We start from the raw sequence: 14,347 nt of genomic DNA on the forward strand, positions 1-14,347 counted from the left end.
ACATGCAAAATGATATATCGCACAAACTTCATGAGGTTCGCTTGTGCAAAAGATCAAAAGGTCCTAAAAAGTTTCTTATTTGAGTTTGGACAACAGACCAATTTTAAAAAATTTAGGCCATTTGAGGAAACATATCATTTTTTGTTTTTATTTCACATCCCAAAACTGAAAATGGCGACTAAGTTAATAAATGCAGTTTTAGAAAATAAAGGTAAAAGAAACTGCGAGAAACACAGGCCCTTTATTTTGTTGCACGTCATCTACAGCATTAGCAATGGCATGCCAAAATTGAAAAAGAAATAAGCTTTTGGTTTCTCTATTTACAAGAGGGTTAAGAGAAATGATCCATAACTTCGGATGCAAGCAAAAATACAATTTTGTTTGAAATTGATGTTCCTGGCCCTAATGCAATAAGTCGTTCACGAGCCTAAAAATCCTAGACAACTCTCAACTCCCAAGTCGTCCGAAATACCCCTCCAGTTTGCGTCATTTTCATGAATGGGCATAGACTCGATGCTTTAAATAAAAGCCCTCTCTCTCTCTCTAGTATTTTATTGCAGCAATCCCCCATGCTACGTTATTCAGCAGGTTATACTTCTAGAAACATAATTTTGGTAAAAGAATTCCAGAATTTTGCGTTCCTCAATGAGAGGCATCAACAACCATAGGATCCAAACTGAAAATTAACTTGTTGAATAAGGTTAGAACTGCCAGTAATGGGAGAAACCTTTGGAATTTGACCAATCCAAACTCATCTAGTGTCTGGACCGTTGGCCATCTGAACTTGCAAAGTAGAGCCCCTGGTGTGGTAAAAGATCGCTGAAATAGCACAAACAGTAAGAGCTATCTTGCTATCTCTCTCCATTCTATGGATCCGGGGATTCATCAGAACACCTCTCACTTCACTGACCAGTGGCGAGTACAGCAGCAAATGATGCAACTGTAGTGGCAGTTCGGACAGTCTGACCAAAATTGCTCACATCATGGTATACTAGACTAGACTGCCAAGCGAGGATACAAAAAGGTGGGAGGAAATGCGGCAATCCTTCTCAACACAGGCACCGTTATAACGTCTGTTATGTATATGATAATGTATACTCAATATCCAACTTTTTATTCCGATAAGCCAAAACCCAAAATCTATTGATCAAATCTACATTTAACCTCAATATAACTAAAAAAAAGTCTCTCTCTCTCTCTCTCTCTCTCTCTCTCTCTCTCTCTCTCTCTCTCTCTCTCTCTCTCTCTCTCTCTGTGTGTGTGTGTGTGTGTGTGTGTGTGTGTGTGTGCACATGCACGATCCATGTTTTTCTAGCATCCTTCATGTACAAATACGTGAGCAACCTTAAATATGATTGCCTGGTAGCAGGCTAGCTAGTCAGGATGGCTGGAGCATGGTTTAGTTGCACCCTTGAGCTAGCAGCAAGCCAGATAATCGAAACAACCTGACTGAATGCAATCTATTGAAAATACAGCAGCAACACTGCCAAGCTGGAATAATAGTCGCCAAGCTTTGTTGGGAAACACTGCTCTTGGCCATATCAAATCATCTGAATTGAATTTCTATAAACTAGAGGGCATTGGAGGGGGTTGAATGTTGCAACCATGAGTGCAGTGCTTTCCACTTGAATCAAGACTACATCCACATTGAGAACCCTTGGTGCTTAATATGAACGTCTTGAAGCCTTTGCAGAAAATCTTTGTTCAACTTTTCCCATATTTCCACTGGCACAGGCCTTTCTTACAAAGAGAGCGATTGGACATGGACATTTTCAAGGAAACAAGTCTTTGAAGGCACGCATTTTCCCTTTGAGAACGTCAGGAGCTCAATTCCCCAGCTATTGTCAAAAGCTAAATCCACCATGCTTTCTGCATCATTTTTATTTTCCATAAAGGAAAATATCATTACAAGCAATGCAGAAACACCATATACGATGAAGGCACATGCAAGAGAGCATGCACACACGCACACACAGGTTGGCTGAAAGTTTTACATGTACATGGTAAGAAAGGATCTTCAGATGAAATGCCAATGTGAAGAGTTACTTTGTTTTTCTTGCAAGAAAACGCTCTCTTGCAGCTTGTATTTTCTTCTCATGCTCATCAGAATCCTTCACAACACCATGCTCCGTACTCTTTACATTTGAGGATGTCAATGTTACCGTATTTGGAGAGGTACATTCTTTGGCAGATCGAGTACCACCACTGCTAAAATAAAAGAGAATTAACATTAAGACAAGTTGAATAGTAAAGAAACTTGACACAAGGTCGAGGCATGATATTCAAAATTACCTTAGCATGTTGATATCCATCTTTTCAAGCTTCTCTAAGATGGGCATAATCCATGGTAATTGAACAGCACATACATGCCGCATGAATGGCCTAGATGTAGTGATCAATTCATTATATACCACATAATCTGGTAGGTGACCATATTGGTCCAGCTGCAGTACAGAAGACGGATGCACCTACATGGATAATGAATATGTATGCAAAGGTTATCAGAATTTGAGGCCAATCTAGCCTTTCAGCAGCACTTAGTAAAACAGCTATGTGAAATTGTCACCCCATTAACATTACTAAAGGCAGAGGAATTCCTTGAACCAAATTCATAGAGGTGTAAGTGGATCAGTTCAGGTAAGTTTCATCAGACCCAGTGTAATTAAAAACGCGCCTCAAGGCGAGGGCCTTTGTGCCTTGAGGCGCAGCATAAAAGCATAAATACCCTAAGGCGTACGCCTCATACGCTTTGAGGCATACGCCTCTAGACGAGGCGCGCCTCAAAGTTAGGGTTAATATCGAGGGCCCTCATTCTCTGCTCGTCTCTCTGCGAGGCAAACAGTCCACGTAAGCTCACCCAACAGGGTGGCATTTGGCCAATCCCTTCCGCCTAGCTTGTGGCAGCAGCAACAGGGGTTGCTGCAGTTGTCGCCAGCGGCAAAAAAAAGAAAAGTAGTAGTAGTAGTAGAAGAAGAAGAAGGGGAGGAGGGGACTCACCTGCGCAGTGGGCGGCGGCTACGACGCTCTTGGTGGTGGTAGTGGAGTAGGCAGAGCAGAGAGAGGGAGAGAGAGAGAGAGGGATCTGAGAGGGAGCGTGGGGGTAAACATAGAGAGGAGTGAACGAGAGAGAGACTGTCATGAAGAGGAAGAGTCGGGGGTGGAGGTCGGCTAGTGTCTGGATCAGGGTTGGATCCAACCTCGATCTAAACCCTTTGTTTTAAGAGGGTCGGTTAGAGTGTTTGGATCTGGGTTGAATCTAAGTGGGTCGAACCTTGATCCAAACCAGGGTTACCGGAAGCGCCTAGCTAAAAGGGGAAGCGCGCTTCGGAAGCGCGAAACGTCGCGCTTCCGAAGCGTGGGGGGAAGCGTCCCCCTTTTTTGGGAAGCACGCTTCCCTTTAATGGGGGACACGCTTCCCTTTAATGGGAAGCGCACTTCCCATCACGCTTCCCCCACGCTTCCCCCATGCTTCCCCCTCGCTTCCCCTGTTTTTTTTTTCAATTTTTTGTATTTTTTATTTTTTATTTTTATTTTTTTTTGCTTCCCCCTCGCTTCCGAGACGCTTCCTAGGTCGCTTCCGAGACGATTCCTAGGTCGCTTCCGGGACGCTTCCCGAATCGGTCCTAAGTGGTCCCACGCTTCCCCGCTTCCTAAAATTTTGAAAGTGCCTCGCTTCCCGCTCCCGCTTCTCGTATCGCTTCCTCAACTGGCAACCATGATCCAAACCATCTTAAGAGAGGGAAATCGGTTAATAAGGTCGGATTGGGTTGGGCCCATTTGGACCTAACTCAATCTAATTACATATTTATTTAATATATATATATATATATCATTTGGGTGTTGTTATTTCAGATTGGATTGGTCATGTTGGATCCAAGATCCGAACAAAACCCAAAATGAGTCTCACATTGAATAGCTTTGGGTTTGGGTCCAAACGAACCCAACCAAATTCTAAATACAACACAATTGCATTGAATTGGAATTGGAATTGGATCCAATCCAATGCAATATAACGTAGAAATAGATTTTTAAAATGGATTTAGATTTGTATCCAAATCCAAAACCACACCTACACTATATATATATATATATATATATATATATATATATATATATATATATATATATATATATATCATCTACAATTAGGTCTTTGCATGTCTTGACAATGAGTCCATATCCAACTCTAGACCCATAGTTCTTATCAATATGGACCTAGCTTGGATCCAACCTGTTTTAGAGATTGGATCTATCAAATGGATATGGTTTTATGACATTAAAGGTTTTGAGTGGTCCGGGTCTCTTAAGAGATCCGGCTATATATATTCTTCTAAACCCGGATAGGGTTCATTGAATGGATCCAAGTCCTTGTCATAATGTTTCACAATTTTGGACCTATTACTGGATCCCAACACATTTAATTAGGAGATTTAGTGGATACTATACATGTCAAATGTATGATTTGAACTGGGTTTCATGGAGGTCGATCCTTGTGGATCTCCTATTGAGATCTAGATCCAAAGGTGTTTTTTTTAAAAGCTCGTGCAGGTTAATTAACTTGATAAACATCCAAAAGTTCATCGATTATTAATAGTTGATGAATTTCACATAAACATATTGGCTTATATATAATTGAATGAATGCTCATATTTTATTTCTTAGATACTTACATAGATCAAGTTGTTGCATTAATGTTACTTTTACATGTTAATCTCTATTTTTTTCAGTATTTATTTGAGATTTTTTATTTCTCGTCAGTTGTTGCTTCATCAATAAAGCATTTTTTATTTATTCATAATTTTAGATATTTTTTATAGTCTTTTTTAAGTTTAAAAATTGTTTTTTGAGGCTTACGCCTCGTCTCAGATTTTGGTGGAGTGCCTCGCTACGCCTCAACGCTTTTCACAACACTGATCAGACCCGATTTTGAACCTAGTGTGAAAATTGGACCACCTTGAACTGATATGAACTGCACTTGGGTTTCTTTTGGGTTAATATTTATCCCTACAAGTCATGAGGTTCAGGTGTATATCAGGTCTGATATTTGTTGAGACAAAGCCTTCAACAGGTTGAATTGGGTTTGGTATAGATGTAATTTGGGTTGGATATATATAACAGTTTGAGTTAGAAGCTGTTCATGTATAAATCAATTGGGTCTACAAAAAGTACTAGCTTGATTTGGTTTGGATATAAACTGTGGAGGTTGCCAGTCAGATTCAGCCCAAACTGGTTAAGTTGAAATCGACTAGAAAGCTTCATAAACTTAAGGGCAATTAATGCTGAACAAATATATAGGGAAGAGTTAAGTTACTCACTTCATAACAGTGGACATATGTGCATATTCAAGCATGTTTTAAACTGGTGTAAATGTATTAGTTCCTTTTATTCATTTGAGTATGAATCAGTTCAGGTTGTTATCTCTACAGGCATAAATTGGTTAAAATACAAGTGGGTTTAGGTACAAATTGAGATTGGGTCCGTGTCAGTTCAGGTGTAAATTGTATAGAAATGGGTTGGTAATGAACCGGTACAGGTTTTAAATTTTTATACCTAAGAACCAACCTACTTTTTAAATAGACCCAAGTTTTGGACCGGACTTGAAGGACTAATTTTTTTTGTTTCTCTGTTTGGATCTGGTTAGCCCATTGTGACTATCAATATGTTTGATCTTATAACTTGTAGCTATATCGGAACTCAATTTTTCCTTTTAATTTGTGAGGTTTTGAGTAATCTGGATTGTGGATGTACCATGGTAACAAATCATAATGAATTAGGGAAAAGAATCTGTAATACTATAATTTCATTTTAAACCACAGTTGACCACTTCATCTTTCAGTGATCATAAATATTTAGCTCACTATTATACAAGAAATTTCCTTTTTTTCAATGATTATGAATATAGGAGCAACCCAAAATAAGAAAAAAAAAATCAGTATTTACTGTCAAAATTTTCTGAAAGGTCAGTTTTTCCAATTTTCTTTTTCTTTCCAAAATTTAAAAGTCTGCTTTCTATATTCACAACAGGAGAAATTGCAAGGAGTTCACAAGGACTTCCATAAGTTTTAATTCTGGTTTCGCCTGAACCAGCTCTATCCCAACTTGATATTAATTGGACTTTGACCTAGTCAAGACATTTTATGAAGCTTTCCGATTTGGGTTGTAGGCTCCATTGCTAGAAAGATCGGGACACAGTTTTGGGGTTTCTAATGTGAATCCAGACCGAACATGAGATCCAAATAAGATCTGACCAACTAGATGTAAAAATATCGCTCACCTGATTAAGGTCATGTATGGTTCTTACGCAGTTGGATCCACATATGAAGTTGTCTAAACCAGATCCAATCAGACAATTATCCGGACATTATTAGGGAGCCTTAAGGACAGATCAAATCCTGACCTATCTCGGTCCAGACCAATGTTGTCAGTATCGGTATTGGCCCTGTATCGTTTGGCCAATGATTCAGGTGAATCAGCCGATACCAATACTGAAGTGAATCGTTCTGAATCGGCCAAAAAATAATTAAAAAAATATTACATGTCAATCAGAACGTGACACATGTTAAAGCCATTAAAATAATATTAAAAAAATAAATTTAAGAAGTTTTTGCATTTATTTTAAAATATTCAATTCAGGGGTGACGCGTATCAATTTTCTGCCGATACGATACGTATCGGCCGACACGCACCGATACTGACAACATTGGTAGAGACTGATCCCAACCCATTGTTGGATCCTTATTTTGTTAGTGACAAACATTACCTTAATAAGATCAAGGTTGACAGACTAGCAAGAGGAAGCGGTAAATGAAAAAGGAAGTGGAAGTGAGAAACACAATATTTTATAATTTATAGGAAGTGAGAAAACGAGAAGTGAGGAATCAATTTAAAAGAAAAACATGAATAAATAAGGAAGCAATATGAGAACTCAATAGGAATCAAATAGGAAGCAAATAAAAACTAAAATAAAAATGACTATTCTTATATTTCACGATTTTTTAGTGTAAGAAATATTTTTTTGTTAAAATCTAACAATGATGGTTACCAATTTAGAGAAAGCACATGGAAAGTGAGTGGAAGCATGAGAGGAAACACATGAAAACATCAAAATAAACGCGAGAGAAGCATACATGAAGCTTGTAGGCAAGCATGGACGAAGTGTGGGAAGCATAGGAGAAGTGTAGAAGAATTGAGATTCCCATTAAGTTTTATAAGCGAGTTTTTGGGAAGCATGCTTCCAACATACCTAAGAAGCTTCTGCTAACTTTGAATAAGATTATACCATAGTCGCGTATATCGGCGATATTTTCAAAATATCGCGATATTATCGCTGTAAATTCAACAAATGATAATATACGTATAATATCCTGATATGTTGAAATTATCGCCAATTTGATAATATCACAATATTATCATGAGAATATCACAATATTCTTGTGATATACCCACAATATTATCAATTAGTTTTACTATTTTTATTTATTTTTACGTTTTAAATATGTTTTTCTTCTTTATTTTGCATTTTTTACTTATTTTTTTTACTATTTAAGTATTTTTTGTCTAAACAACATATTTTTTTTTACTTATGTTGTTATTTTTTTATATTCTTTAAGTCCCAAGATTTATCACCAAACCCATAATATCGTGAGAAATAGCCTCGCCAAGATATAGTCGATACTGATATTTGTGACTATGGATCAGACACCACATTCCCAGAAAAGGTTCACACTTTAAGTTTTCTTAAAGTACCTGCACAAGTTGTGACCTGTGGCTTAATGTCCTGTAGCCATTGTGCTGCATCTTGCGTTCCGCAAGTTGGTTTCCAAATCCCTTGCACAAAGCCCTTCTCAATTGAACATAGTCCTCAAAGCTATCGCGTCGCTTGTAAATCGATTGCACATCTAGTGGCCCTAGACATGGAAACAATGGAATTCATTAAAACTTTAAACCGGTCAACCATGAAAATCACATGCTAAAAAAAATTTTGAACTTAAGTAATTTCTAGAAATAACCAGAAGACAACAAGGTTTAGCTCTATGCGGTACACAAAACACTCGGTTATTAGCATGGACAACTTATTTCATTAAAATGTTGACAATTTTCTGTGCTTTCAGCAATCCTCTGAAAGTAGTCAAATTGAAGAAGAAAACATGACTCAGATCTCAGAAAACTTGTCTGGTTGGACCTGAGCATGATAAAAAGCGGATGAAACCTCGGAACTAAATCTGTTGTCTGTAGAACAGGGTGGAATTGCATCAAGTTGAGTTAGCAGTATCCTAATCAAGTTGGTCATGACTCATGACCGTTTTGACTTGGACAACTTGGTATTATGGATAGCTCTGGAGTCTGATGTACTACATTATTCACACAATCAAAGCCACACGAAGACAGGTTTATAAGCAAGGTCAATGCTTGCATTCTGCCAAGGTGGGACACAAGCGACATTGTGTCCCATTTTTGGTGGGAAACAAGAGTCCCATGTTTGATTGGCACTGTGGGTTTCAATGGTTTGGGATACAATAATCCCCACAAATTGTTGTGCTCAGCCAATCAAAAACACCCTAAGTTCCCATTTCGGAGGCGTGGTTAGGTAATCAGGCCCAAGTACTTTGCAAAGTACTCAGGGCACACAAAACACAGAAAACCGCTGTGTGCAATGATTTTGTGTAAAACACAATACACAGAAAATTGCTGCAGGAAATCCCTACATGTGCAGCGATTTTCTGTGTAAAACACAAAACACAGAAAATCACTACATGTACAACGATTTTCTGTGTAAAACACAACACAGAAAATCACTACATATGCAGCGATTTTCTGTGCTTTGTGTGGCCCAAGTACTCTGTAAAGTACTCAGTCTCGATCACTGGATCAGCTCTGCCTGTTTCATGACAGTTGATTATGAAATCAAATAGCTTTGCATGGTAGTTATCAGTTGACTTTGATGCTTGACATACTAGTTTGATGCTACAGATGTGATTTGAGTCTAAATTGTAGCTCATACATTTTGCTACTATAATACAAGTTACATTAGTAAATGCTGTGTAATTGTCACTTAGTTTCGATGCCACACATCTTTCTAACAATATAAACAAGTTCCTCTTATTTATACAGATGCTTTTCTATTATCTTATACATCTATATAAGATAAAAGCTAACAAACTCATCCTAGACATTGAGTTGACACGGTTCAACCAAGTCAGGACTTATGTCACATGGATATGGATACATTTGGTATGATGAAAGAATGTTGTAAAACTAGGACAAAAAGGCATGGTCATACATTAGGTACATTATCTACACAGATACATACATATATGATGAATGGTGTAGATTTGAAGTTCACCACTTCAGCACAAAGCATGAATGTCGTCTTAAAGTTACAAATTCTTAAACAATTCCAATCATAATTATTAATAAAGTCTAAATAATAAATCCAGTAGAATTTTGAAATATACATACTATTATACTAATTAATTTTTTAAAGAAAAAAACTACAAAGAAAATTATCAAACTGAGAAATAAAAAACACAAACCAAAGTAGAGAAAGTGTCGATCATGTCCAATATAGTATGTATATTTCAAACAATGCATAAAAATAACAATGTAATATAGCAATTGTTATCTCATTAGCTGGCCATAAGAGATGAGAACATACTAAGAAGCCATGAACTCAACATAGGTGCATGGCATGACCGACATTAACCTGTTCTGTCTATGATGATGCTAAAATCTTTGTAAGCAAATTAATAGTGCTAACAGATATAAGCTCTTATCTTATTTATAAAAAATTATCACTCCTCTAATTCAAGCCAAAAAGTTGTGATGATGATGATGACCCACAAGTCGGTGCTAAACTGTTAAAATATGTTATTCCTATATATATATATATATATATATATATATATTGTTAAATAATGTAACATAATTTAATATGTAATCTCATAGTTTTAGTTTACTTTTAAATTTAGTTAGGATTAGGTTAGTTTATTTAACTAGGTTAGGTTTCTTTTTCTTTTTTAGTTTATTTTTGGACTTATTTGGCTTTATGCTTTTTTGACCAAAGTCAAAAAGCATAAAGTAGAGAGAGCTGTTGGGAGCCCAACACTCCCTCATTCCCTCTCTCTCTTGTATTATACATATGGGGTGTTACCCCCTTGTAACTTACACTTTTGTAAAGCCCACTTTTGGGACCCAAGATATTGAAGTTGATATTTTTTTACGTTTGTGCATTTGTATCCGTGCCTTTGTGCACTTGTGAGAGTTCTCCTTTTATGCCTTTGTGCACACTTTGTGTTTCTAGTATTGTGTTTATACACAAAATCTGTTTTTATAGAGATTTTCACATATCTATATATATATATATATAGATAGATATCTTTATGTAATAGGTAATACCCTCTAGGGGTATTTCTGTCTTTTCACTCATATATAATAGATGATAACCATTGGATGCAGTCTTGTATTTTATCTTTTTCTTTTTATTTTTCCTTTTTTGTCTTTATTCTAATATGTAAGGGCATTAAAGTCAATGGATCTTAGAGCCGTTGGGAGCTCCCCAACGGTCTATGAGGCCCATAGTTGGCTATTTAAAGAGCCATTTGGCCCCTCTCCATGTATGCTTTTGTTTAGCATTCTCAATATAATTATTTTTATTATTCATATGCAATTATGTGCTTTTGTGAGTAACTTGTATTAGCCCTTTGCGGCTTATTGTGTTTTTTCTCATTAGTGGCTCTTGTGTTGGTGCACACTTTGTTCTTTTGTAGCCCATTAGGGGCATTGTCTTTGTACATTTTTAGTTTCATTACATGGTATCAGAGCCCATGGACCTTAGAACGTGTTGTTCGTGGTGATCAAGGGACCGTGTGCTCGTCATGATCGTAGTTGAAGTGTTTGTGATCATCTTCCTCTCTCTCTATTTCTCTCTCTTTTGCTTTTCACCTTCAACATGGAGCAAGATGCTAAGATTGAACTCTCTTCCAAACGTAATGGAAGCAACTATATAATGTAGTCCGCTGTAATAGAGAATCACCTCAAAGGGAAGAAGCTTTGGGGGTATGTGATTGGCACTACTCTCGAGCCTCAACTAAAGCTCACCAAGCTTAAAGGAGACCAATAAAAGGATCCTGACGGAGAAGATCGAACAAAATCCATTTATGAATATCAATTGAAGGTAGAGGATTAGGAGAGTAACCATGCCAAAATTCTTGTATGATTCATGAATAATGTGGATATTAAGATATGTGCCAACATTGAAAAGAAGTGTTTTCCCTTGTTACGGGTCATGGATCTAGAGATCCAGACCTGTGACATTAACTTTTCATTAATGGCATTGTGTAATTTCTTTATTGTAATGAGGGTACTTTAGTACCCTAATCTTTGTAATAGCATGTTAGTATAAATGAGTTTACACAGCAGCCGACCCTAAGATAATAGGGTATCGGTTTTTCTCCAGCTTCTCTCTCCCTTTCTCTCTCTCTCTCTGTTTCTCAGCTCTCACGTGTGGAACGACCTGAATATTGAAAAACTAACATGGTATAAGAGCCACGCTTCAGCTGAAACTGGAATCGATCTCAAACGTACGTCTAAAAGATCTATCTCTTCTCGATTTTCTCTTCTAAGTCAAGAAAAACTTTTTCTGTCTCCCCAATCTCGTCTGATTTTTTTTCTTTCTTTTCTTCTCGATCAGATCTGACATTACTCAGATCTGACGATAATCAGATCTGTCTATGTTTTTCTGTCCCTTGAACTCGATCAGATCTGACGTTAATCAGATCTGATCAAACTATCTTCCCTACCTAATCTGAGTTAACTCAGAGAGGACTGAGTGACTCAGCCCAGATTTTCGACCCCAAACCCTTTATTGAATATACTTTTTTCTTTCATTATTCATTCTGTCATCAATATACCTTGTTTATCGTTTTGATCACAGCGTGATCTAATCAAAGACATTATTCTCAACCTTTTGTTCATAGAACTAAACTTTTTAGTTCTAATAGAAATGCATCTAGAAATGATTATTCTAGAAATGTTTATTCTAAATCCTTTTATAGAAAGAATATTTATTATCAAAGGAAACCAAAATCCAAATGGATATGGGTTCCTAAGACTAACTCTCATGGACCCGAAAATAGAAAGGGGTCAAATGCTTTGTTTTCTGATTTTGTTGTAGGTACACAACATAAGGAGCAAATGGATATTGGACAGCGGCTGTTCCAAACATATGACTGGAAGGCCGGAGTTATTTTTCACCCTCCAAAATAAGGATGGAGGAACTATCACCTTTGGTGACAATAACAAGGGAAAAGTGATAGGTATTGGTAATATTGGTCATCCAAAATTTCCCTTGATAGAAAATGTTCTTTTAGTAGATGGTTTAATGCATAATTTAATATCTATCAGTCAATTATGAGATAAAGGTTTTCATGTCTCTTTTAAAAATGATTTATGCTTAATTTCTGATTTTCAATCTAAAAAGATCATTTTTAAAGGTAAAAGAATAAACAATGTGTATGAACTATATCTAGATGAATTACCCTCTTTTAATGAAAAATGTCTTATTGTTTCAAATGAAATTCAATGGTTATGGCACAAGAGACTTGGACATGTTAACTTTAAAATTATTTCAAAATTATCCAAGAATGATCTTGTAAGAGGCCTACCTAGAATACCATATAAAAAGGATCACTTATGTGATGTTTGTCAAAGGGGTAAACAAATCAAGAGTTCTTTTAAAGCAAAAGATATAGTTTCAACAAAACGTCCTCTTGAACTTTTACATTTAGATCTATTTGGACCATCTAGAATTCAAAGTTTGAATGGTAGCAAGTATGCTTTTGTTATAGTAGATGATTATTCTCGGTTTACATGGGTGATTTTTCTAAAAAGCAAAAATGATGCTTTTTCAGAATTTTCTAAACTTTGTAGAAGAATTACAAATGAAAAATCTACATCTATTATTAAAATTCGTAGTGATCATGGTGGTGAATTTGAAAATGAATCTTTTCTAAAGTTTTGTGATTTACATGGTATATCTCACAACTTTGCTTTTCCTAGAGCGGCTCCACAAAATGGAGTTGTTGAAAGAAAGAATAGAACTTTACAAGAATGTGCTAAAACCATGCTTCAAGATAAAAATTTACCAAAATATTTTTGGGCTGAAGCAATTAATACAGCATGTTATGTCTTAAATCGTGTTCTTATTCGACCAATTTTACATAAAACATGTTTTGAATTGTATTATGATCGTATACCAAAGATCTCATATTTCAAAATTTTTGGTAGTAAATGTTTCTTGTTAAATACCAAAGATAATCTTGATAAGTTTGATTCAAAATCAGATGAATCAATATTTCTTGGATATTCTTCTAGAAGTAAAGCATATCGTATTTTCAATAAAAGAACATCTTGTATTGAAGAATCTTTACATGTTGCATTTGATGAGAATTGTGAGCAGGTTATACCTCTAAGCGAAGAAGAAGAAGCAATACTTCAAGAAGAACCCTTGATAGAAAGTACTTCTCAAGAAAATATTCCTCTTCAACCGGTTTGGAAAGAAGTTCCTAATCATCCTCATGAACAAGTTATTGGTGAAATAAAGAGTGGTGTCCAAACTAGAAGGCAGTTAGAAAAATATATTGCAAATGTTGCTTTCATATCTAAATTAGAACCAAAGAATATCAATGAGGCATGTGATGATGAATTTTGGCTTTTAACCATGTCTGAAGAACTTAACCAATTTACTAGGAATGATGTTTGGGATCTAGTTGATAGACCAAAGGATCATCTAGTAATTGGAACAAGATGGGTCTTCCGAAATAAGCTGGATGAAAATGGTGAAGTCATTCGTAACAAAGCAAGGCTAGTGGCACAAGGTTATAATCAAGAAGAAGGCATAGATTTTGATGAAACCTATGCATCAGTGGCTCGATTAGAGTCAATTCGAATGATGTTTGCTTTTGCTAGTTACATGAACTTCAAGTTATATCAAATTGATGTTAAGAGTGCATTCTTAAATGGACACATCAATGAAGAAGTTTATGTAGAGCAACCTCCAGGCTTTGAAAATGAGAAATATCCAGAAAAAGTCTACAAATTGAAAAGAGCCTTGTATGGACTCAAACAAGCACCAAGAGCGTGGTATGAAAGACTACGAAATTTTCTAGAACAATCTGGTTTTTCCATTGGTCGGGTAGACTCCACTTTATTTATTAAAAATCTTAATTCAGATATTCTTATTGTACAAATTTATGTTGATGACATAATATTTGGTTCTACTAATGATTCTCTTTGTAAAGAATTTGCTAAAGCTATGCAGGAATAGTTTGAAATGAGCTTGATGGGCGAA

At 36.2% G+C, this 14,347-nt stretch overlaps 1 protein-coding gene across 9 annotated transcripts in view; it reads right to left on the bottom strand.

Annotated features, from left to right (window-relative positions):
- Positions 1–1,647: 1,647 nt before the first annotated feature.
- The window catches only part of LOC149829927 (putative pre-mRNA-splicing factor ATP-dependent RNA helicase DEAH4), a 149,827-nt gene continuing 137,127 nt past the window's right edge, over positions 1,648–14,347 (bottom strand). For 4 of the 9 annotated variants that reach the window (XM_090016169.1, XM_090016171.1, XM_090016172.1 and 1 more), the window contains 3 exons: positions 7,747–7,907; positions 2,293–2,468; positions 1,648–2,208 (listed from right to left, as the gene is read on the bottom strand). In XM_090016169.1, the coding sequence (XP_089872295.1) occupies positions 2,043–2,208; positions 2,293–2,468; positions 7,747–7,907 (503 nt within the window). In that variant the 3' untranslated portion in view covers positions 1,648–2,042. The remainder of the gene's footprint in view (positions 2,209–2,292; positions 2,469–7,746; positions 7,908–14,347) is intronic. The other 5 variants (XM_090016170.1, XM_090016173.1, XM_090016175.1 and 2 more) reach the window with 5 other exon arrangements.

Source organism: Nuphar pumila, chromosome 8, assembly GCF_984573655.1.
Source record: "Nuphar pumila chromosome 8, dmNupPumi1.hap1.1, whole genome shotgun sequence".
Classification (NCBI taxonomy): Eukaryota; Viridiplantae; Streptophyta; class Magnoliopsida; order Nymphaeales; family Nymphaeaceae; genus Nuphar; species Nuphar pumila.